We start from the raw sequence: 26,786 nt of genomic DNA, 5'->3' as shown, positions 1-26,786 counted from the left end.
AGTTCTTATTCTTCAGATATGAACTGATATATCTTAATACAGTAATAATCACTTCAAAACTTTTACCCAGAAAATTAACAAATGAGGAAAAAAAAAAAGTGTCGCAAGTTACCAATTTTGCTTTAACATCCGCAAGATGTGGTGCTGATGTACGCAAATAAAGTATGAGATGCGCAATGCCTGAATCTTTCAATGTAATTTCTACTATTTGCATTTGTATACCAAAACATTAAAAGACAGTATACGGTTAGTGATAGAAAGCTTTATTCTCTTATTCCTACTAAAACTAGAATCCTTATATTTAAAGCATTCTCCAATTTATCAACAATTTTCACAGTAACAAGGTAATAAACACCATGCTACCACATAGATGAAGACTAGTTCCCACAGCTAGGCACAGCATTCTCTGCACTTCTACTTTCTAAAAATTATATATTGCACTACCATAGGCATTTCTGCAGGAGATCACTTAAATTATATTTAACTCCTTAATGATACAGATCTTGAAACTTCTAGGTTTTGCTCACAGCTGATTAGAATAATAACTAAGTACTTCTTTATTATGCCCCCATGAACAAGAGGTTTCAGGTGATACAAGGTCTTCCACACTTGCACATCAAGTACAAACCACTACCCCCTGCTGCAGTTTATCAACACATAACTGAATCACAGAAAATAATAAATGTTTAATGCTGGAAAACTGTTAAAAAGTTACCCAAAGAGCTTCCAAATTACTTTCTAAATCACTGGTACTCTTGATACAATTTCTTTTGTCCATCCTTTTATGTCAAAGTTTCTCTTTTTACCATTTCCTGAAGAAAATTTTCCAATTCACTTTCAGATATACAAAAGCAACATGAAATTGTCCGTGTATTTCAGCATGGAAAATAGTGGGAGCAATATGAAAACTGTGAGAACATCATTCTTTGACTACGGCAGAAATCTTTTACTCCACTTTGTCTTTCAAACAGCAGTTTCTTTTCTATGTGAAATTTAATATAATAATAAACTACTGCAAGACAGTCACTGTGGTGGGGCAGGACAGCTCAGATTTAGGATAACAGGAACATAAAATGGTAATTCTATGAGCATCCTCTTCCCATAGTTCTTGGGCAAGTTCTTGAGACTGCAACAGTCTCCTCATAGTAGGGGAGAGAGTGCAGGCAGTGGTCAGGTGACTGTGCACCTGCTCATCTTTAACAAATTAATTGATAAAACTAGTTTATACACTTTACTAAAGGAAAGATGATGCTTATAAATGCAGCTAGTGGGCTGATTAGCATAAGTTCATGACAAGTGCCCTGTGCTGTTAAATAACAGCAAAGAAATATTTAAAATACCAGTTGGAAAAATAAACACTTAACAGGACGCTCACCTTGCAAGTTCATAAAAAAAACCCACCTTGCTAAAACAGATAGCTTAGATCTCTTTACTGCTGAGATATAGCTGCTAGATAGCAAAGGAGACAAAAAATTGACAGTATGTATCAAATCTGCTTTATAGAATTTAAAAGAAACCCAACCAAAACCACCACACCCTTACTATAACACCGTATTTAAAGATTAAACGAAAGCAACATTTCTCAGAACACCAAGCGCAGAGAAATCCTGAATTATAACGCTACTCGCCAAGGAAATGCAACATCTACATGAATACTTTTAATGAGACTTTATAACCATGCTTTACAAGAAGCCCACGCACCCTCTCTCACTGATACTGGCTCAATTCCTAATACCAAAGGTACTATTGAAAGTAAAAATCATGGTTTGAAGGTTACATAAAAATTTGTATCAGGAAGTGGCTGATCATGTATTACAATTTGGTTCCCAGTGCCATAAACTGCAGTACAGCATCAAAACTCTGACTGCAAGTGGCAGCTATTTAGAGAAGAACAAGCAAATTAGCAAGTGATAAGAATTAAAACTGTCAAAATTTCCTAGGTATTCAAATCATGTTACTCATAAATTTAAGCAACTACAAGGATATTCATTATGCAAATAAAATTATTTTATGCTAATAAAAGTTTAAAGTCACACCACTTATCTTTTGGAAGCAGTCTGACCTCTGATACATACAGACAACACATCTAATTTTAAGCTAATATTCTGCCAAGAGCAGAATTTTCTGTTTTCTCCCCCTCCTTAGAGTACTGTCAAATATAAAAATCATAAAGATTCACAAGCCTTACTGTAAAGTGCACTTACCGGTGCTGGATTATCTTTAGCTTCCACACCAAAAACATTCTGTCGTTTCACTGTCAGCAAATCAAGATCTTTAGTATCATCATCGTCGTCGTCATCTTCAAAGAACTGCATGGAGTCTGGGTTTGGTACCGTGTTCAGTACAGGAACTTCTTTTTCCTCCTCCTCTTCAGATATCTCTTTTGATTCATCCTCAGACTCACTATTCTCCTCAGCACCTTCACTGGAAGCAGAACATTCCTCGGTTTCTTTCTTTCTCTCCTTTTCCTTTGCTTTATTAACAGACACCTTTCCACTGAAATGAATTTCACGTTTCTCCACTCCTTCCCCATTTATCAAGGGGAGGGTATTTTTATTTTGCTCTGTCTCCTGCAAGTGATCTGTCCCATCAGCTGCCTCATTCATACGTAGCTGTTTTCGAACTTTTTGAAGAAATCTCACACGAGGTGCCATTGCAAGACCAAGTGATCTATAAGCATGGAATTAAACAAATAAATTAATCTGAAAAGCAGATACACAAAATTTTTACTAAATTAGAAACAGTCATCAATGGCTCAAGTGATTGGGTTGTGATAATTCATATTGATATACTCTGACCAACATATTTGCAAAACAGTATCTGGCCTACAACAGGACAACCTAGCTTGAAAAATGCAAGCGAACATTGGGAGAGGAAGGAAGGTGAAATAACTGAGGACTTTCAAGAACAGTTACAAGTCCTCCTAGGAAAGAAAACAAAGAAAATACACACATATGTCAAGCACTGAGAGAGCACTGAACTCTGTCAGTGTCCTTCACTGCTAGAAGTGCACCTGGAACATCACCCCCACCATCTCACAGTGATGGAGAGATTAGAAGAACATACACAGTATGGATACATGACCAACTGCAGAAAAAGCTAAGGAACAGACATTTCTCCCTTAAAGGAAATCTCACCTGCCTGCATCCCTCTACAAGGCTTTACCTTCATGGCATACGCAACTAGCGTGCCAACAATATTATTACTTTACTCAGTTATCCATGACAATTGAAAGTTATACTAATACTCTGTACATGAAGGGACAAACATTAGCCAAGAAGCAAAAATACAGTATAGCAACAATACTGGAGAGCATTTCATGGGAACAGGTACTCTGTCACCAACAGATCATTTGACTTCAGTTAAACTTTGTAATCACTCACTATTATTACACCTGACCCTGACAAATCCAAATTAGCCATATTTAAGTCTCTTTCAGAGCTCACGATCCTTCTTATTAGGTGAACAAAAGGGGGAGGGGGGCACAGCACTGTTACTGTGCAAGGAACACAAAGACAACAACTACATTTAAAAACACACAATACAGAGCTGCTAGTGGTTTTAATACTCAGGGCTTGTACATACACTTAAAGGAGTAAAGTATTTAACAACCATAATGGCTACATACATACACATGCATGCACACATAGAAAAGACCAGTCTCTTTTGATTCAGATTATGCACAGTTATACACCATCTCTCGTCCCAGTGCTGCTCGTTTTAAGGAGACAGCGTCATGTCTTCTATTCACCACACAGCTCTGAATAAAGAAACCTGAGTTATGCCACAGGAGAAAAATAAATCTACACTCCATGGTGGAAATGTCATTATAAACAGTCCATGAAGCATCCAAACGGTACAGCAGAGCAGTAAGAGTGGGTTGTAAGCCCTGCAGAGCCTTAAAGTATTAATGGTAGCCAATGGGACAGAGTAGTCAACAGGAGAGGCACCCTACTTAAAGTAACAAAAAAACAAACCCAAACACAACCACACCTGTGGCTAAACATCAAAAAAAAAAAAAAAAGCAGTCCACACTGTTAGGATGAGGAACAAGTTTTTCAATAACATCAGTCTTAAACAAAATTAACTTTCCATTAAAATTAAGTATTTCTGATAACCCAGTACTGTTGTTCTACAAGGAATTAACAGCAATGATAAAGTAAATAGTTTTATGAAAAAAAAAAGATCAAAGGAAGTTTTTATCCAGTGTATTTTGCACATTTACTGACACTGCACAGATGAGAGGGTAACACAACACATTTGGGAACTGCAACTACAGCAACCCACAATCTTGTTTCAGTGTTTGACAGCTAACAGTAATTACCTTTGCAATGAAAGGAAGTGTTAAAGTTTGTCCTGTTGACTAACTGAAACAAAAATAGCCAAACAAAGCAGATGTTACACTTCACTGCAGCAGGTGAAAGAGATTCAATCCTAGAATTGGTCTGTAACACCAGGCACAGTAACACACGTATAAAGACTGCTGCAACATCAATAAATGTGCAACCTCTTCAGCAAGGGGATCAAAGAAGAAAAAAAAAAAAAATCTGTTGCAAGAGAAACACTTTTTTACTTTTCCAGATTTCACAATATTATTCTATAAAGTATTGCTGTCAGGTGTTGACAAAGTACTTCAAGTAGTAGTATGAGAACTACGCGATCTGTTCACTTGTTTCTCATGCAGACAGACACAATGTACACAGGGTTGCAAACTCTGACTTTATCACAGCTTCTCTTCTGTGCTTCCAGACCTGGGATCAAAGATCAGGATCACAGCTGCAGGGGAAAGTTTGACAAGGTGAAGAAACTACTCTCTCCACAGGAAAAGTTAAAAAACAGTCAAGGAGAGCAGCCCATGATGTGGAGAAGACTTCACCACAGCTTTTCTCATTCAAATACAAAAATGCACCCACCAGATTGCTGTTCTGCACTGATGTTTACTTTAATAATTGCATCAAATTAATTATCAGTTAGTCTTGGCCCGTTTTTCTACACTGCTTAGCAACCCTACCAAAAAAGATCAGTGCTACCAGAATTCAGATGACATCTAAACAAGAAAAAAAAATACAGCCCTTCAACCTGGCGGATAAGGAAGGTGTTAAGGTCAAATTTGGAAAGGAAGTAACTAACTTAAACAAAGTTGTGTACAAACAATCCCCAAAGACTTTTGATTACTTAACTTCCCAAAGAAATGTCAGTATTTTAGCTTGTTACTTCCTCTTTCCATAGTATATTCCAAACGGAGAACAATTTGGGACAAACACATTTATAATACTGCTAAAAGTTTCCTCATCACATTTAACAATTTCTTTAGAATTTATTTCTTAATCATTTGCCAAATCCAGAGCACAGTTATACTAAAAAAACATGATTGTATGAACCAGCTTTTTTCTCCATCAATTAGAAAGGGCAATATTATTTTTGATTAATTCATTGGATGCCACTCAGACCACAGCCCTGCTCTGACTGAAGCTACAGCTATTCTTTGATTTTACTGCAAGCATTTCATGCACTCTTCTGGAATAAGAAACATGCAAGGTTTTCTCATAAAGACACACAAAACAGGTAAGGTTAGTGACATTTCATAAATTCTAACAATGAACACTATAAACATGCTAGCATCACAACGTAGTCCTCAGACAATGGTAGCCTTTAAATGGCAACACAAATTCAGATGACAAACCAAAAAACAATCCTCTAATATTTTGGTGTGAAATACAATGATTTCTTGGGAGCAAGCTCTTATAGAAAGAAATTTAAAATAAGTTAAAAGAGTAAAACTCAAAAAAAGAACACTGTATAGTTTTACAAAGAATACCACTTTCATTTGCCACTGAATAAGGAAAACCAAACATTACTAAACATCTTTTAAATTAATTCAAATGAATGGTGTATCAGACTTTAAATGCTGCCTTTTCTGAGATTTGTTAACTATGGTTATCCAAAGATCTTCAGCATGTTTACATTAACCTGGTAACTTCACTATGCTTCTATTTGGACTAGGTAAAAAACTGGGAATCTCTCAACTCTTTAAAAATAAGATCGAATCTTAGATACTCAGAGCAAAATCTGCACTTGCACGAAACAAATTATACAGAAAATTTAAGACTACTACAATCTTTTAATTTTTAAGTGTCATAAGTTCCTAATCTGTACCTAGATTTTCAGTCCTTTTTGAAATTTGAGCCAGTTGTAAAGAATATGATGCCACTTCCACAGAACTGCTGCACATTTTTACACAACATAGTGCTTCAGTCTAATATTAAGTTACTACATCTACTAAATAAGACACACTGCATTAGTGAACTTCTTCAGAGTGATTTGAACACATAAAAACATAGCACAGTGATTTTTTTTTTACTGTAGAACAGGTTCAAACAAAGATTTAAATAGCCTGAAAAAGGTTAAATACTCCCAGAAACTATTTCAAGAGAAGAAATGTGTATTACTTGCCTTGCAATATGCACTACATCTACATTTAACATTTCGAATGTTTTCAGAAGACAGGATGAGCAACCATTTGAAAACAGGAGAAATCAAATCAACTGAGGTGACACAAATCTGAATTAACAGACTTTCCAGATGGTCTGATTAGTAACAAAAATGAACAGAGAAATTACTTTCGCTGTGTTATTTATTTTACTAGCCAGCTTTATCCCCATACTTTAAGGAGCTCAAATGCATGATACTCTACTAAGGAGGGCCAAGCTAGTCAAGAGTTTATGGGTCAGGATTAAAGAGAAGACCAACAAAGAGCATGTCATCGTTAGAATCCAATCACTTAGATGTAGCCTTGTTTACAGAAGTAAAAGCAGCCTCCACGTTGCAGTTGCAGGCCCTGATGCTCTTGATACCTGAGCCACCCTGTCACCCACTCAAAGGGCCGCACAGTAACCCACAAGCAATTGAGATTTCTGGAGTGCATTAAGGATCAATTCTCCAATTTAGCTTGATTAGCCAGCTCTGAGAGGCATTCTACAGGAACGGCTACTCATGTATATGCAAGTGCATTTAGTTCTAAGCTGAGTGAAGGTCAGTAGCAGGCTTACTGCAAAATGAGAAAATGTAGTTCAAGATCCTACAAGAAACAGTATCTATTCAGATATCTATATGTCAGGATCTGATGGCTCAGAAGTTTACAGAAAGCTCATGAAGGGATGGCTGGATCTCTAGGTGGTTGAAGGGGATTTATATGAGAAATGCCCAAACTCTACAGATCACTGGAGGGAATACTGAGGTCCATATGAGTAATACCATATGAGGCTGAGATTAACTAGGTAACATCATGAGAAATACCAAGTCTGGATATAGGTGTACAAAGACTGCAAACAGGGAAAAAGTAATCAGGGGTGGACTTTTTAGTTGGAAGGAGATTAGGGCATAGAAAGGGAGGTACAAGGGCAGCAAGAAGGAGGGCCATGAACCAGCAAAGGGATGATGAGATGTGCAAAGCCTGTGATGGGCACTGCCTGAGGTACACAACGGGCAGCTCTGCACTTGCTCGTGGCAGCAGGAGCCAGATAAACAAAACTCTCTCTCCTGACCATACAGTATGGGTCAGACCAACATCCACAGCCAGAGGGACTGGGGTGAGAGTGCAGTGGGTGCTTCCCTGGTCAGTGAGAGATGGATCATGTACCCTGGTACCAGCCATTTCAGACCTGACAGCACCTGCAGCTACCTAGTGCTTTTTAGCACTGATCTGTAAGCACTACTTGCAAAATTAGCTGGTACAAAGTTGTGTGTATCAGACATTTCCCAAATAACACAGCTTCAATTTATTTATTCTCTATGTACCAATAGAGGGATACAGAGAAAAATATGCTGCATTCCTCCTAGAAGACATGACAAACTTCACAGAGGAAATTACCTCCCTTGGCAGCCCCTCAGAGCTGTGACTAGCCTGTCCATCCAGCACACTCACCTGTTAAGATCTGCCACTGGAGGCTCATATATATATATATATATATATATATATATATATATATATATATACACACACACACATATATATATATATATATATACACACACACACACACACGTTAGCATTCAACAAAATAAAATGCCTGAGAACTAAAGTATTTCAAATCCCTTCCTCCTCTTTACCTTGTCTCCTTATCCAGGAGACCAGACAAACTGATTATTCCTTTCCACCCTGTTCTTTGTTTATGTTTTCTTATGTTTTCAAAGCTGTCCTTCGCAATGAAAAGATAAATTTCTCTTTTATGCAAGCATCGAGTTTTTCCTTTGCCAAACTTAAAGGCTGCCTATGTTCACACAAGGCCTGTGCAAGTCTTCCTCCAGCAAATTATTCTTGATAGCAATTTGTAATGAGAGGGTACTGGAGAGAATACTAATGTACCATAGCTTAAAGGTGATCAATCTCTAGAATACATATGTGTGTGTCTATAGACATGCACACACATACTTTTTTTAATGTATTGTTTTCTAGATATATAACAATTTTATATGATATATAAAGAATTTTATATAATATATAAATATGTAAAGACTACTGCTTTTCTGCACACTCAATCAACAGAGTTTAAAAGAATCTTAGTGCACAAACATGCCAGGCAAGAGAGCAATGAAGAAAGTGGGCAACAGCCTGACAGACATACACAAACCCGAAAGGGGCACTGAGCAGCCTATTTTGTCTGCAGGATTTCTAGTGGAGTAACAGCTATCAAGCTTAGCAGTAAATCTCCACAGAAAGGCTGAAATACTTTCAGAGAATACACACAGAAGGTAAAGGGAAGAAAGGATTCTCATTCCAGGTTTTGCCAGGAGTTTGTGTGCAGAACGTAAACCAAGGTTGCTTCTGAATGCAGAATACAAACATACCAGACTTTGAGGGCCTTTCAGATAAATTAAGCTGACTGATCCACTGTTATCAGTGGATGTGCACTGAATTGAAAGCCAGGGAACTGTGGGGTGTATTTAGGGAGACTAGCAGTTGAGAGAGTGGGGAAGGAGAGTGCCAACAGACTGCTGATTTAAAGCAGGATCTCCAAATTATCTCCTAGATTTATTATCTTCTGACTTTTTGATTATACTTCTATATATTTCAGTCTTGACTAAACCTCTCCTACTCTCTCCAAACAACTGTCTGCTTTCGTCTATTTTAATACAGGAATGACTTATTAGTAACTTTACAAAACTGGGATTAGAACTGACTTTGATGAAGGACCAAATCCTGGCATAGAGGCCTGAGAACAGAACTGTAGACTATTCTGTCTACATCAGTATCAGATACTAGATGGCACACCGTGTTGAAATCCATAAAGAGGCACTGGGATTCTGAAAATTCAGCATTATCAACATCTGTCAGTTGGCTTCTTAACACACTGGTTAAATTTGGGTGGTCATCCCTCTTAGTACAAATCTTCCGCCACTATCCCTTACATTCAGTAGAGTAAAACCTACAATAAGGTTTTAAAGATGCTTTCTTAAGTACCTTAAAAAACATAGCCATGTTAATTACAGCACACCACAGGAAGACCAGGTGTTCTACAGTCTAGTGATCTGTCATATCTTAGTTCATTATGCCATGTGCTGACAAGTTTGAAGACTTAAGTCTTCTCTGTACGAAATTTCAGAGACACAAAATTAATTTAGCATTCATCTTTGCACACCTTCCTGCTCCCTTCTGACTACCCTATGTCCCATGAGATTATTCAAAAACTTCATGTCTTAAAACAATCTCAGATGGTTGTCATCTGTAAAGTCAACCTGTCAAAATTAATTTCCCTCCCATACAAAATGTGGAATGGTTCACGTATATGTACAAAAACAGACATAATAAAATAGATGCTATTCAGTCCAGTGCAGATGTTTCATCTTTACCAAGTGCATTGAATCTTCTGAAAAGTAATTTATGTCCAAGAAGCAATGTCCCAATAACACTCAAAATGCAGCTACAATATATCATCTTCAGATACTCCAGTTTCTTTTTAAATAATACACTCTACAAGTTGGCATTTAGCTATGAGGCTGAAAGGTGAATCTGAAAAAAATAAAACTCAATACCTATTGTTCTCTATACTTTGACTTAAGTTTTGTCTTCTATTGTATATAGCAAATGTACTTCTACTGCAAGAGTTATTTCTCTCTGTAGAGATATATTGGTTTTACACATAACTACTATGTAGAATGTCCTTGAAAATGTGCAAAAGCACAACATAAATGTGAAACTGTAAATACAAGACTGTCCAGTTCTGGGCGTTAATATAATCAAAACAGCTATTTAAAGCTATCATACTCTGCAAAACTTCTCACTATACAGTTTTCACTTTGCAAGCTGAACATACTTACAGGGCATATTCTGCTAGAGGCAATTTGAAAACATCAAATACTTCCTTATTCTTCATTAAGTAAACTGAACGCAAGTAGGACACAAAACACTGAAAGAAAAAGAAAAGTGTTTTAACAAAAAAAAGAATTCAGTTTCTAACACCTGAAACCACCATTATACTGTTTCTCTAAACATAAAATAGAATTTCACTATTAAGTGGTCTAACATTGATTTCACTTTTACACAATACCCATCAGCCAAAATTTATCAATGCTACAGAAGTGATGCATCTTCAAGTATTCAAATATTTCATTAAATGCACATTAATTGGCTGAATTTCTCAAAGGTATGTCATGTTATTTTCCCCAGGAATAAAATATGGCAAATTAGTCAGAAGGAAACATCACCAATGCTTTTTTTTTTTTTTTTCTCCCAGCTTTTCTGAATGTCATTATGCTATTCTGATAACCAAATTATGTGGAAGCAAGAACAGTCTGCATTGCTATCAATCTGAGGTTTTCTGCCTTAATCTTAGCTACTAACTGAAAGTGGTTCAACTCAACATAGCTGCCTTTCACTGTGGCTTAAGATAATTCATATTACCTTGCATTTGTCATCAGCTCATCATATACACACAGTCAACAAATGCAACTCAGCTGACCAACATAAATTCACTATACAACATCTACTAAGACCAGCCCAAGGTTGAAGAGTCAACTAATCCCAGACTTTCACCAAGAACACTGGAAGCACTGCATTAACAGAAAAACTTAATCTTGTGTTGCATTTTCCCATCCCAAAAGGAAGACTCTTATTCTTCTCAGGTTTCTTTTACACAGTCTACTTCTGCCTATTAGCAGCATCATAAATACTAGAATTATTTTAAGTATCAGAAAAGCTCCTTGGATTTCTATTGTTCGTAATCTCATTTCTAATACATGCCAAAGCTCCTACCACAAGACTTAAACTAGCAAACACTAGTAACAACAGCAAATTAAGCTCATATATTCAAGCATACTATAATCACACCCTTGTTCTGCTGTGGAGGAAACAGTGTAGTAATAATTCATGTATAATTTTTTTCAAAAAATTTAAAAAACATTTCTTTTTAACCTGAGACAGAGGAGTAAAAGACCCAAGAGTTAGGAGCATCCATCTCTTGTGGGGAGATTCCTTAAATGCTTGTAAGAGAAAAAACATTTCCAAAGGTGAAAAGAAAGATGAGACAGTAAATTAAGCAATGTCATAAAGTCATACTTTTCCCCTTGGCAAATTGAAATAAAAACTATTAATTGTAAGATATGTAGAGCTAAGATATGCTGCCCAACACTTCGTTATAGAAATAAATTTCCATTACTTATTTTTCCAAGTGCTGAGCTTTTGGTGTGGTGGTGCAACCCCCCCACACTTAATGGACAGACACCACTGCAGTGTCCCAGTATCCCCTACACAGTAACACTGAAACTATCAAGAAAAACACATTATTTTTTAATCTGCTTTTCAGAACTGGATGAATTGACTATTAATATTACAAGAAATGCCAAAAGGCAGCATCAGTCCATGAGAGGAACTGCAAAGGTTTCAAAGGAGCCCAAATCTGATTCACGCTCTTTTCAAGCAACAGCAGAGGAACCATGTCCTTTCAAATGATCCATGAAGTTTGCTGAAGCAATCGGTAATCAAGAATTTTCTTTCTTCCTTTTTTTTTTTTTTTTTTTTAAAACAAAGTAAAAGCATCTTGAAGTAAATCAACAAGCTTAGAGGACACAATCACTTAGACCTCATGTCCTCAACACAGTAAACTACATCCTACCTGAACTTCTGCACATAGTTGTGCTGTTTCATTGCTATTGAATCCATTCAGGTAGGGAATTTATTTCTTACAAACGTCAAGAATTTGACAGCTTGCAACAGACAGGCTAGACAGCACAACATTTGTTTCTTTAAGAAATCCAGCATTCAGGATTTCATTTGCATTACTTTTATTGTTTTATTCACATTGAGATGTAAGACTACTGGGCCACATTTGCATAGTATGCCTGAACAATCTTATTAAGGAGGGACACTTCTATGATAAACCACTTGTCCATACTTCAAGATTTTCAAAAACTGAATGCATATAGAGTTTGTCTACAAGATGACACTGCACTGCTACAAATAAATAAAAAATTGCCATAAAAATGGCTTGAAAGGGTAACTAAATGCAACTAAAAATTTTTCAAAATTTTTATCTGTAACACTGACAGCTCATGTTTGATTTTATTCTTGTGCTATTTTGAAACTTTATCCTTTTTTTCACCCAATTCAGAAGGATCTTTCTCTGCCTTTTAAGAGATATTAAAAAGCCAAAGCCAGAAGAAACAGAGAGGTTTGTTAGTATTTTCATTCCAAGTAAATGATGCTAGCTTCCTCCTACTCTCATCCTCCCCCAACCAGCTGCTCTGTCATTTCTGATACAAATTGGTGTAACTGCAACTTCCTGTGGTAGTTGCAGATGATCTTAATATGTCAGCAGTACATCTGGCCTGTGCAACATTAGGATGAAGCTTATACTGACATTCCACATGCTACAAGTAATACTTTGTGCACTACAAAAACCTGGGATACTTAAATGCCAAAAACAGTTTTAAGAGCTGTCCCTTGAACATTGCCTTAAACATTTTATTCACAAAGCTTTCACTGACTTCCTCAGGCACTTTGATCTAAGGCTCCTTGTTTAGGAAAGTAAGAATAACATACCTCTGACCCAGTGTCTCTACTGCAGGTATCCAAGCTAGGTCACGTCACACAGGCTACCTTTGCAGTCTAAAGAAACTGCCATTCATCCATTTCAAAGGGTTTTAAAAGTATCTATGCCAGGATACATCCCAGATGTGCCTATTCCTCTCTATCAACTATAAATGAAAGCTCAGACAGATTGGCTCACATAGGACGTATAAATTTAGGCGAGATGAACCTCAACCTGAGTTTTAAATATTGCGACTTGCCTCATTTTACATCCCACTTCAAGAGAAAGGCTACAACTCAATCTTTCTTAAAGCATTCATGATCCCCTTTGCATTCTACTCTACCACTCAGGTTTACCAGAATATCTTCAGGTGTAATCAATCCCCACACTAGCTCAAACAAATAAAAAGTTATTTACACTAATCCAGAATTTCTGCAATCTTGTATTTCTCAGGATTTTGCATTTCTGGATTTCTGATCATTTGGCCTTGGTAGTACTCTTTAAATTTCACACACACACACATATATTTAAAAAACAAAAAAAAATGAACCAAAATATTTTCTTATTATTCTTTCAACCATCTTGATTCCCTGCCTCTCAGTTTCAACTCCTGATTTTGCATGGTTTGGAAGACACTTGGTACAACTACAGAATTCATAGGCTCATGATATCCACAGTTTAAAAACCAACCAACCAACCTCAGAAAACCAACACATTGCAGCACTTCAATAACACAAGTAGTAAGCTCTATCCAAAACTAAAAATATTATTAAACCAGTGAAAGATCAGCAAACATGTCTAGTCATGGCAAGAGACAGCGCAATGCCCAGAAATGTTTCACAGGCCATCTTCCATGGAAGGTGTCTTTTACAACAAGCTCAGTCTAGTCTAGGAACTTTCATACTTATTTTAAGTTTTCCAACCTTCCCCAAACTGCTAAATCTTGGTGAAATTCATGTATTATTCATGAAGTCTCCTAACATTAGACAGCACAGCAAAGAAATTTCATTCATAGCCCTATTTACACACTTCTCCATCTTACCCGGAAGAGAGCTGTTCTAAGCTGTTTTGCTTCTCTTTTAAGTACAAGTTAAAGTTAAAATTATTTACTCAATACATTTGATTATACCACTGAGAAAGGACAAACTGTCATATATATTCAGGAGACACAAGAAAATGGGCATGTGAGGCCTACATTGTTTCCTATATTCCTTTTTGCGCCAAGGAATTAAATCTGCTACTTTTCTGTAACCTTTCTTATTATTTTTTTAAAATGTTCTATTTCAGCTCCCCAAGAAAAGTCCTCTCAGAATTACCAATTCACTTATTGCCTTCGATCAAAAGGGTTACTGAACTGAAAAGGGTACAGAGTCCTATTCTTCATTGTACTAAGGATACATGATGGAAAAAAGATATATTTGTACTGATTCAACAGCTTTAGGCTTTACTGAATCACAGAACAGCTGAAGTCAAAAGGAACCTCCAGAGATCATCTAGTCCAAACCCCTCCTCAAAGCAAGGTCAGCTAGAGCAGGCTGCTCAAGAATGCATCCAGTTTTTAATATCCAATAACGAAGACTTCACAGCCTCTCTGTGCACTGCTAATGTTCAACCACCCTCATAATAAAAGCTTTTTTTCTTGGGTTTAAATGGAGTTTTTTGTATATAAATCTGTGCCTATTTCTGTCACTGGGCACCACTCAGAAGACTCTGGCTCCATCTAATTTATACTTCTCTCCTGATATATGAGATTCTCCAAGTGCTAAGTCATCTCTGTGGTTCTTCACTGGTCTTGCCTCCAGTATGACCATGTCTTTCTTGCACTGGAAGCCCAGAATCAAGGTTTGCACTCCAGATGCGTTTCACCAGGGATAAAGTACAGGAAAAGGGCAGAGCCACCTCCCCTGACCTACCAGCAACACTTTGCATAATGCTGCCCAGAATCATAAAATTACAGAAATGGTTTGGGCTGGAAGAGACCTTAAAGATAACCTAGTTCCAACTCCCCTGCTACGGACAGGGATATCTTCCACTAGATCAGGTTGCTCAAAGCCCCGTCCATCCTGGCCTTGAACACTGCCAGGGAGGGGGCAGCCACAGCTTCTCTGGGCAACCTGTTCCAGTGCATCACCACCCTCACAGTAAAGAATTACTTCCTTGCATCTAATCTAAATCTATCTTCTTTCAGTGTAAAACCATTACCCCACGTCCTATCACTACACTCCCTAATAAAGAGTCCCTCCCCATCTTTCCTGTAGTCCCCTTTGGGTACTGGAAGGACACTATAAGGTCTCCCCAGAGCTTTCTCTTCTCCAGGCTAAACAACCGCAACTCTCTCAGCCTGTCCTCCTATGGGAGGTGTGAGGCCCCTGATCATCTTTGTGGCCCCTTCAGCCCCCTGATCATCTTCATGGTATTTCTCTGGACTTGCTTGAGCAAGTCCATGTCCTTCTTATGCTAGGGATCCCAGAGAATGTGGCTGGCCTTCTGCTGTAAAGGCATATTGTTGGCTCATGTTCAGCCTGTTATCTACTACCTCCTTTTCTGCAAAGTTGCTTTCCAGCCTTCTGGTCCCAGCCTGTATGGGGCTTCACTTCCCCAGATTCAGGTGTCAAACAGCTAGAAAAGACTCCAACAAAATAATAAAAATGTTCAAACAGCTGAGAAGCAGCACCTACTAAATAAAAAATTACTTTCATACCCAAGACTGTAAAATAAGTATGTCCTCACCTATGCCCTAACTTTGGCACAAAAGCAGTAGGTTAAGTGGCTCTTCAGGTATTAGTGTCATGAGCCCATGTCAAGCCCATGTCAACTCAGACAGGCTATACAGGCATACTTACCACCAACTGCTAATACATGATTATTGTTTCTACTGATGCCATGTTTTAAAGCTTAAAATCAGCAGTTCCAAACACTGCTGCTAGGGCATATATGAACAGGTCAGTTATCTCAACAGCAGCTCTATTCAACAAGAATGTCTCAAGAACCATATAGTACAGCAGATGACTTACTCTTTGAGCCTTGTCTTTTAACTCCTGATCCTGAGCTAAGAAAGCTTGCATCCTCTTTTGGATGTCTGTAAGTTTTTCAGGATTAATTCTGATTTAAAAAAAAAAAAGAAGAAAGTTAGCTTTAATTATTGGAACATGCAAAAACAAGCACCTATTAAATTCTCAGGAGTATATCCACATCTTTTGCATTGCTTTAATATGCATAAACTTATTACTGCTCTGAAACAGCTTAGAATAGAACCGTATTAAGGATGAAGCATACACTACTCAAACAAATAATACAGAAAAGACAAAAGGGAGCTCAGACTTTTTATCCAGAGAGTTTTCGGTGAAGATGGTGAAACTTCTTCCAGAGCAAAGCCAAAATCAGCAGTAAAGAACTTCTTGAATTTTTAAAAATGCTGAGAAAAAAAATACATAAAAAGCACTATGAGTTATAATGCCACTTTATACCGAGAGAGCAGTCTTCGTAAGGAAATTATCAGCCTTTTCGAAAGCTTAAATAAGATCCATTGCCTTGGGAATACTGAAATTTAAGTACTTCTTTCTTACACACAGATGAGCAAAAATAAAGGACATTGAGATTAAACAGATTTAAGAGCTTCTCAAGATATTGATCAGGTGAATAAAGAACAGTGACTGCACTATAGAAAATGCCATTAACACTAGTAAGAAGGTACATAAGTCCTCTCTCAGACTCTGGATTTTTACACTTATTCTAGTGATAACTACACTATTCCAGGTTTATTTGCCCAGATCTTTTCTTATCTACTTCTGGTTTTGATCTGCTAATGCCCCCAAGTGTATCATGACCTACCAAACATGGCAGGAGATTACCCCCTCAAGTAGAGGTCAAAAGAGATGAACAACTACCAGATTTCTTAATCTGGTTCTTGCTGCTGTGTGCCATGTCATCCCATACACATACAACAAAACAAGCCTTTGTTGAAGGAAGTCAGGAAAAAAAAAAAAAAAATCAAAATCATGCTTCCTCACACAGCAGTAAGCCAGTCTAAAAACCATGGCTCTGATTAAAATACTAGGCAAGAAACACTTGATAGTCATTTTTTGTAACATAAGCCATTATGATCATCTGTTATTCTTAGTGAATATGAAAGCAGCAATAAAGCAAGGGGCTGGATGGTATTACCAAAGAATACTTCAATTTATAAAGACATCAATCTTTATTCCTTCACCCTTTCGATTTCTTATCTCTGTCACATACAGCCAGTGGAAAACTGTAGCGCACACCAGAGCTGTTCAGCTACAGTTTTAGTGAAAGATCAAAAAGCCGAGTTCAGTTTCAAGATAGCACATAATTTGCTCTGAAGTGTAAAGACATAAGAAAGAAGAGGCAAGAAAAATTTAGTGGGGGACAAACTGACCAATGAGCCTTTGAAATGCAATGCAGGATGGAATGACCACAAGATACCAAAGATAGAAAAAGTAAACAGAATATCTGTGAGATTTTACTCCATAAAACAAGACTGAGAAGGTGAGAGTGAAAATATTTATGATCCTAAGAAAGGAAAAATGATAGAATAGCAAGAGAAAAGCAGTGGCTTTTATTTAATTGTATTATAAGGTACAAACACAAAGTATACAGCCTCACTGCAGTGAAAAGGCTAGATTAAATCAACTTGTTTTCAGATCACTGAAACTCAAGAAGAAAGCTTTAAATAGAACTGAAGTATAAAAATAGCACAAGTACACCGGGATAAAATAAGAATTACAAGCACAAAATGAGATACAAAAAAGTAAAGAAGGTATAGCATGAATAACAACAACAAAAAACTAACATGAACACTAGCAGTAAGACAGCCCAGAGAACTGTTGGATTGCTGTTAAGTTATGGGAAAGCTATTAAGAGATGACCTCAAGGCACTTAAATGAGCCAGTGTCTTTTTTGCCTTGTCTTCACTCAAAGTGACAGTTGCAATCAGACAGCTAACAACATCGACAGCACAATCCAACCTCACACCAGAATAGCAAATCACAGGATAACAGGTACTTCGATAAATCAGCTGGGTCAAAAGAAATTTGCTCCATAGCAACTAGAGAGAAAGTCAAAGCACTTTGAGTCATAGTTGTACCTATTCTTGAGAACTCTTCTGAGATAAATAAAAATCTGAGACAGGGCAGGTAAACATACCGCTCATCTTTGAAGGGGGCAAAAAAAAGAGAAGTTAAATGACAAACTTTTTTCTTGATACCAAAAAAACAATTTGTAAGCACCTAAAGAAAATGAGCAAACACACAATGGCCAAGACAGTTTAATCAGGAGCAAAACATGACTAATCAAAGTTTGATTATCTGCCACTGCAGCATTAGCATGCTTTAAGAATAGGAGAGAAATAGCAGATGTTGTATTTGATGTCAGCAAAGCATCTGGCAGTTGCACATTGTCACAAGCTATGGAAATATGGTCTACACAAAAATCTTTAAGTAAATGCAAAACTGGCCTTGCAGCTGTACTCAAAGAGTAGCTGGGATTGTCAGCTACTCACCACTGTCACTGTCAAACTCAAAATACATGCCAAGTGCTAATTCCCACCTGGGACTCCTATTACTCATTATTTTCTGTGGCTTTATTATTGTAGAAATCTGATTATTTATAGGAGACAATATGTCATTGGGGCTCCAAGCACAATGGACCGTTACCTTAGACAAGATGTAACAAAATTTTATTGATGGCAGATATATTTTTGTTTGAGCAATTTGGTTGAAATTTGCAAGAAAAGGGTTTGAAAAAGACAGAACACACAAGATACTTTACAGTTGAAAGCATGGCAAGATAATGTAATGTAAATATAAGCAATGTCAACCAAGAATTTGGTGCTCCCAGCACATTTTGAGGTTCTGTGTTAATGAATGAGTAAATTTGCAACACTGAATATTACAAAAAGAGTCATAATACTGGATTCTCTCCTCTCCAGCACTGTATCATGACAACCGCCCACTGCCATCTTCATCTCATGCCGGGATTCCAAATATAAGAAAGCTGGTCATTGTTAAATTGGATTTTGCTTTTATTGAGTTATTTCTTTCTAAGCAAATAAAACTCTTTACAGTAATTATATACATGTGACTATTCAGCAAGAGAGACAAACCTAAAATCCAAACACTTAAATGAATTATCATAATTTATAAGCTTGCCTAAACAGCTAAGAACCAGTGAGCTAGAACCAATTATGCAAAGACTAGAAAGGAATTTTATTATATTGTCTGTCATTTTAAATAGGCTGTTTCTTTCTTTACTTTCTCTGTGAGTACAAATTTTGTATTTTGTATATTGCAATGTAACTTTGAGACTGTTGTTTTGCCTAGCAGTTGCATAAATGGCCACACTTGACTGTGCCATGATATAAATATGAACTCAGCTTGCTTGGTCTTATGAACTGATCAGACAGCACTCTCCAAATTTCCTCATCGATACTTTTTCCCTTGTTTTTAACACAAGGATACAAACACTGCTTTAACTAGATACCCTCTCTTCCCCATATTCTCCAAAGTGGAATTTAAACAAAAAAGCTCAACAACCACCAAAAGGACCATGCTGCATGATGCAGCAAATGTTTCCCTATTCCACCTAGCTTTCAAGCAGCAGCAGGTTTTGCTCTGTGCTTTCAGTCTGGAACGTGGCTCCCTATGGTAACAGATGACAACCTGGAAGGCTGGAGAGAGGAGGAAGAGCTGGGATCAAAAGAAGGCTGCTCAGAGTTGCCAGCCTCACACCAGCAGGTCACGCACAGGCGCATAACCACACTGGTTAGTGCCACCAATGAACTGTCCCACAGTAATGACGGTAATTGAGAGGCAGCAAGTTTTAACAGATTCCCTAGTACTAATATTACTGTCATATGAAATACACACCCAAGCATTCTCCACTGTCAGAAAAAAAAAAAGTGTTTTGTTGTTGTTGTTTTCTTCAAGAACCACATTTTTGTCATAATATTAAAGAAAGCATTACATTGGGAGTATCTATATACTTGCACTTCCTTTGGTAAAATTTTCTAGACACAAAATTTATTATGATAACCCTTTAGGAAGCAGCTCTTATCTTATTACTCAACAAAATTGGATGCCATGAAGTAGTGTCAATAGTAGTGTTATTTTTATCAAAAATAATTTTAGTTTACAGCTTGTATCTAAAACTCTGAAATTATAGACTCCTTATAAATACATACATAATATTTAATACTTTCAGAGTAGCTTTTTGCCAATTTGAATGCTCTAAAATATATTTATTATTGCATATTTTGCATTTTCTCTTGCTCTGTTCAATGAAAAACAGATGTACTGTTAAAAGCACTACCTGTAAATTCACAGCTTGTGCTGTTTCAAAAGGAATAGCATACTAACAGGCTCTACAGGCAGCTTGGATTTAAAATTGAAAACTAACAAAACAGCCCAAACCCTAGCCTTTTGAGTAGGTATTCAGGAAAAAAAAAAAAAAAGTTCTTCCCCTCTGTTTTCAAATTATGGGATCTGTTTTAAAAGCTACGTCTAAATGAAATAAAGAAATATTAAAAGCCGTTTGTAAGTGAGAAAACACAAAACAAGGAAAGTAAGAGAAAATTGGTTCTTGTGATCCCTAGACAAAACAACAGCTTAGCAAGAACAGCAAAACAAATTTTTTTAGAAACAAAAAGCTTTTAGAATGAATATCAGAAGTTTAAAGAGTTAAACTGTGTTGGCAGTGAACAACACTCATTACCTTCTAACCCACAAGTTAAATCTATTCTTGAGAATCTATAATTAGGTAAATATGCTCAAGCACCACCAGAAGACTTCAACGGAAAACCTGGAACATGATCCATGGGTTGATAGAACTTCTTCAACAATTTGTCAACTGCCAAAACACACCAGGGTTGTATTAACTAGAAAACTGGCTAGAAGTAAACAACCTAATGAAGTTAAAAACTTTTAGGATTGAACTGGTTTGCAATCCACAAGTATTTACAAGATTTCTTCTTTAATGATTTCGGTTGGCCTCTTAGAATTACAATTCTAACCCATGTAAACCTTAACCACACTAAGTAGACAACTTCTAAGCAAAAGCATTCCCTCTCATTAAGATGTTACAAAATATCACAAGGTACATTTTGCACATTGAAAAACTGGACCTTGGGGCAGGTTGTTAAAATAGATTATCAATCAAAAGCCCTGACTTTGCTTGTAATGCCTCCAGTTAAGATGTTATCTAAATGTATTTATTATGTATATGTGGTAAACGTGGCTTGGTAAAAGAATGAATTTTTGTGGTGGTGTTTAAAATAAAACCCAAAACTTACTTTAATACATCCTATTATTGAATTTACAACAGAAAAAAACTAATGAAAAGATTCTCATTTAGTAGATTTTAATAACGGCAAGTCCCAAAGTATGTGTTCACTTTATTTCTTAATTTATGTATTGACATAAATGCATATGGAAAGTGTAATAAACAACAGATAAATGTCTAAGTAGTCGCTGGTTTTTACCATCTTTCACTACACTAGAATTCAAAGAATGTAGTATAGTTAATTTTGAGCAGACCTGGAAGTTTAAGCAAGGAGGTAGTAATAACCACTTAAACTTTCACCCTATTCTGATTTCTTCTCAAAAACAACTTCCACAAACACTTCCAGCTTACAGTTAATTATCTTCCTTTCTTAGATATCTATATCTTCACCTTCAAAACACAGCTGTCCAAAGTAAAATAGTCCTAGCCTTGCTCATATCCACTTGTACAGAAACTTAATTTTCTACCTTGTCATGCTTCTTTGAATTTCTTCTAGCTCCAGTCTATGATCTTTAGCATGGTGTAACCCGAACTATATAAGTATTCAAAACGAAGTCAGGTTCATACGGTATTTTCTGGCTTGCTTTCACTTCTGTATTTCCTTCACACTCTGCTTCCTCTTTTGATTTAGCATTATACTGGCAGGCTCAAACAATGAACTCCTTCCTACCTCTAGTTGCTAATTAAGAATTTACCACTGATGTTTTTTGTGGTATTATTTTTTACAGCTAGGGTTACACGTCCATTACTCTGCGTTTAATAGAAATTGGAAATACAAGTGCTTTTTTTTATTTTTACATGGTATCATTATATGCTTCTGCAGCTCTTTCAAAGTCAGTTCTCTTTTGCACAGATAGCACAGATTCTACAGGTCTCCATCGGAATACTTTTTCTAGCACATAAAATGAATATTTAGCCACATCTTATTTCTTGTTCTTCAACTAACTGATTCAGAAAGATCATGACAAATTGGAGAAATAGTCTAAAGAAAAGACAGGTAAGAGAAACAAGAATCGTAAAAGGTATAAAAACATACAAGGACAGATTAAAGAAATTGCAATTGTTTAATCTGCAAAACAAAAGAAAAGAGATACCGTGATAACGTTCCATTATATAAAAAGTAATTGCAAAGACTAAAAAGTATTTCACTTTACTTACAAGACTTATCAGACACTGGAAGAAAAAAACCTAAATGGAAGGAACTGATAATTGATCAATAGATGAGATCACTTCAGGAAATTGTGAAGATATTCACTGGCAAGTTACACAAGCATCTGATAAGAATGATTTGTGCAGCTGATCCGGCCTTTGGGAAAGTGGATGGAATAGGTAATCTCTCAATGTCTTTTCCTTCTATAACACTATCAAAATCTCCCTTGTTTGTCCAGCTCCAGGCAATTCAAGCATTTTACTCCATCAGGATTGTCACAGACTCATCACACATTATTCCTGTATAAAGAAGGCTCAGTAACAGACAAGCCACTAGTCACTTACTTGATTTCACTGACAGGTACCTTCCTCTGTGCCAGCTGTTCCACCATGCCTTTTTCTTCTGAGGGAAGCAATACTAACAAAGCTTCACCACCTTCTTTGTATCTGATCAGGGAAAAAGACATAAGAGAGAGATCTCAAGAAAACATGCAAAACATAAAATTTTTTGTTGATGTTTTCAATAACCGAGGAGAATTTACATATAATTCCTTATAAGCAGCCAAAGAGCAGACCAAAATCCTCACTTCACAAGAGGAAAAGACAAACCAGTTAAGTGACTTACCAGTATCTCCACATGAGCTGATTTCAAAACTACACCTAGAGCCCTAAACATCTGAGACTAAGATATAGATTCCGATCAGTCAATCTCTTACTCCCAGGATTAGAAATATTTCTGTAGTAACCATGTGGCACTTGATCAAAGCTTAAAATACTAGAAGATATAGACACTTACATTCATCCTTTACCAATAGGTAAGTCTTAACACCTGGTAACAACTGATTCTCCTTTGCACATCCTGCAAGTGAAAGAAGGTAAAGGCTAGGAAAGGATAATTGCCTTTATTCCAAACAACTCCTACTTGTATGTTCAATAAAGACTACTACTTTTCTAACAGGTCACACAGGCATCACTGAAAGAAAAGGAGTTCTTTCATTTATAAAAGCAGTTTTTAGGTGCAAAACTAAAACTAAAAATACAATCAGACTGATCCCATATAAGAATGTATCTAGTATTCACTCTTCAATGCACTTAACAGTTCTATCAAATGTAGCTGACTTGGTAATTACTCAAAATGCATGGTTGGCAAAGAAACAAAAATTCTTCTGTTTTATTCTTAAAGCTTCTTTGTGTTCACTTTCTTTTTGTGTAAGAAAATGTCAGTTCCTACTTTCAGCAAATTTAGCAACTTGAGGACATTCATGGAGAAAAAAAGTACTCAACAGCATTAGTAAACAAATAAGACAATGGGTTTAAGTCCTACTGACAAAGCAGTAATGATGAGTTAGTTTATCTGCATCACCTAAGTCCATATCTATTGTAACACGTATATCACTTCTTTGTTTACATTTATAAATAGTTCTTAAGAATACATGTTAATAAGAAAATATTGCATAGGGTCCTCCATTATATAAAAAACACCAATTGAACTAAATTTTGGAAATATGACAAAATTGGACCAAATCCAACTCACAGTCAACTGATAAGAGCAATGTGTGGGACAAAACAAGATACGAGAGTGGTAAGTTACTGTGTAGAGCAGCTCAAACTGCCAACAGCTACTCACAGGGAAGTCCCTAGGCAGCAGCAGATTGTAAGCCTACACATAAAGTGCTGAGACTACGAGTATTCCACTTAGTTGAAACAGAAAATACTTATTGTCTTATTTTTCAGGTGACATTTCATATCAAATTATTTACTACCTTAACAGACCTTTTGTTTGGTTCCTACTCCAGTCATATTTGTCTTTTTGTCCTAAGCTGGTAAAACCTTTCATCCATCTTAAGTATACCTGGTTTATGCTTTCTATTTTCTATAAGGAAAGTCAACTGTTTCCTCTTATTCCACTCAGTCTGTAGCCATTTCATAAATCTTCAGCTTCTGTTACTCCATCATATATTCTCCTGTTGGGTCTTTACTCCAACTGCATTCATTCTTCTCCATCAAGAGAACCATCAAGGAAAGGATATTATCAAAAAAGCTATAAACTGTCCACACAAGAATGGGAGATGCTATTAGTTTGTCTTTGAGTCAGAGACCACAGAGAACAAGACTACGCCAAAGTAGGTCACATTATCTTTCCAATAAAAGCTCATTAATGACAGAAGAAAACACCAGTTCAGTCTCTGCACAGAAAAGGGGACATAAGTGCTATTTAAGGAAGTACTAAAGTCAAGACTCCTTGGTTTAGGAGAAATTTTAAGTTGGAGGCAAGAGAGCACAGAAGGATATTCTCAGGCACACAAAACAAGATTCATACCATTAACTGATAAAAATCATTTCAGAGGGAATACAGGAAGCCCACATTTCTCCAAGTATAAACAGTTATCACTTAGCAAAAACAGTACTGCAGAACTGTTTGAAAACTATAAACACTATCTGTCACAGCATAGTAAGCAATGCAAGTAGCAACTAAATCTGCAGTTAAAACCATCTGACAGCTTTTATTACAGCTCTCTGCTTTCATTTGATGAATTTGAAGAAAATCACAACAAAATGCTCTCGGATGTCTTTTTTTTCCCACAGTACTATACATGATGGGTTTGGGAACTGACTTCGAAAGATAATTTTAAAATGTTTAATAAATGCTTTCATCATGATTTCTTACATTTTAGCTTATGAAATTTTACATGGAAATCAAATTGATACCAACAATATGTAAATTTACTGGTTTTATATGGTTTAGTAAGAGTATTAAAAGAAATGGCAAGACATTTAGACTTTGTCCCAAAAAAAATACTGCTTTAGGGTTGTGGGTGAGGGAGAGATACCATACAAAAGCTATACTAACATGATTTTAATCCATTTAATTAGCAGACCTAAAATGTTCTTAATGTAAAAAAAAATATATCAGCTCGTAGAATTTTTGTTAAGAAGTTCTAAAGCAATCCATGCACTTGGCTTAAGGCAATTTATTATCTTTACCAAAAGCATACGAGGATACAGGTCACTGCTGACCAAACATCCCACAAACGTTTGGGCCCTTTATATTAATAAAGGTTGGGAGTGACTTGCTTACATAGGCCAAGCACACCTTTTGGGAAAGCTCTATATATTTTAACACAGCCAAGTTCCAGATGATATTTCCACAAAGAGGGCACATGTTAGACACTGTCACTGCTTGAACAAGGAACGAAATCCCAGAAAGCCACTGAACATTAGAGGACTTGCATTTTATGACAAAAATCAATGATCACAGTTCCAAGGCAAGTCATTATTCATTAAAAGAACCTGAGCTCTCAGAGCATTGTTGAAAAGAAGGATGAAAATATTCTTTTATCTATCCAAGGCTTGTATCAGACAGGAAGACAGAGATAATATTGCTGCCAATACCAGTCTCACCAATTTAGAGTACAGAGTAACACACAGCTCTGCTTTTCTCTTCAAAACAGATGCTATGAAAGGAAAGGATTCCAAAAAGATCTATGTGAATAATCCAATATCTGGAAAGAGTTTCTGTTTAGTCTTGTAAGAATCTTCCTCACTTCTCATGAAGACAAAAAAATCCTGATCACACTATATAAACGCCTACAAAGGATGATTGCAGATTCCTTAAATTCAGTGAAACACATGGAGTGATTCATGTAGTTCCGTGGCTTCTGGTATTTCTTACCCTGGGGTACCTGACTTGGCATTGTTAAATCATTGCTGTATTATATTTATTTTATTCAGTGTGCAACACACTATGAAAAGTCAGTGCCATACAAATCACAGAAGAAATACCCATCAAGGGTCAAAGAGCACAGATATCATCTCTGCAACCCAGAAACCCAAACTCTAGAATGATATAGTACAGGAAACATCATTCTACATTAGTTTTGCTTTTACAGGTTTTCCTCAGTAGCCACAAGGTCACTCTCAAAACAGGATGCAAGATCAGATCAATCTGATCAGATCAACCAGATCAATCTGATCAGATCAATCTGACCCTTGAAAGGTGGTTTTCTGTTATTAGTGCTAAACACATTATATGTCAAGTCAGTTGTCTTTTCAGAAAGCACAAATTCAGGAGACATAAAGGCACACTGCATAGATATATGACAAAAAGAAAACAACCATTAAATCTGGTATTTATAGTCAACAACTAATTCAATGTTTACCTTATGTCTTGCAAAGCCTTTATATAGAGAAAGTAGTACTACAGCTAAGTAAAGAAACAATCACACAAAAATTGCAAAAGAAGAGACAGTGGTTTCCAAACACCTATACTCTCTCAACTTTTGACAACCACTGGGGGGGGGGGGGGGGGGGGGG

General features: G+C 36.5%; 1 protein-coding gene across 1 annotated transcript in view; it reads right to left on the bottom strand.

Annotated features, from left to right (window-relative positions):
* The window catches only part of DDX10 (DEAD-box helicase 10), a 188,554-nt gene that overhangs the window by 133,425 nt on the left and 28,343 nt on the right, over positions 1-26,786 (bottom strand). The window contains exons 11-14 of the mRNA XM_026857252.1: positions 22,818-22,919; positions 16,040-16,127; positions 10,318-10,406; positions 2,205-2,670 (exon numbers count right to left, since the gene is read on the bottom strand). Coding sequence (XP_026713053.1) covers positions 2,205-2,670; positions 10,318-10,406; positions 16,040-16,127; positions 22,818-22,919 — 745 coding nt within the window. The remainder of the gene's footprint in view (positions 1-2,204; positions 2,671-10,317; positions 10,407-16,039; positions 16,128-22,817; positions 22,920-26,786) is intronic.

The sequence above is a fragment of the Athene cunicularia genome (genome assembly GCF_003259725.1).
Source record: "Athene cunicularia isolate RWA chromosome 1 unlocalized genomic scaffold, athCun1 chr1_part1, whole genome shotgun sequence".
Taxonomy (NCBI): domain Eukaryota; kingdom Metazoa; phylum Chordata; class Aves; order Strigiformes; family Strigidae; genus Athene; species Athene cunicularia.
This window is presented reverse-complemented; position numbering and strand designations above follow the sequence as displayed.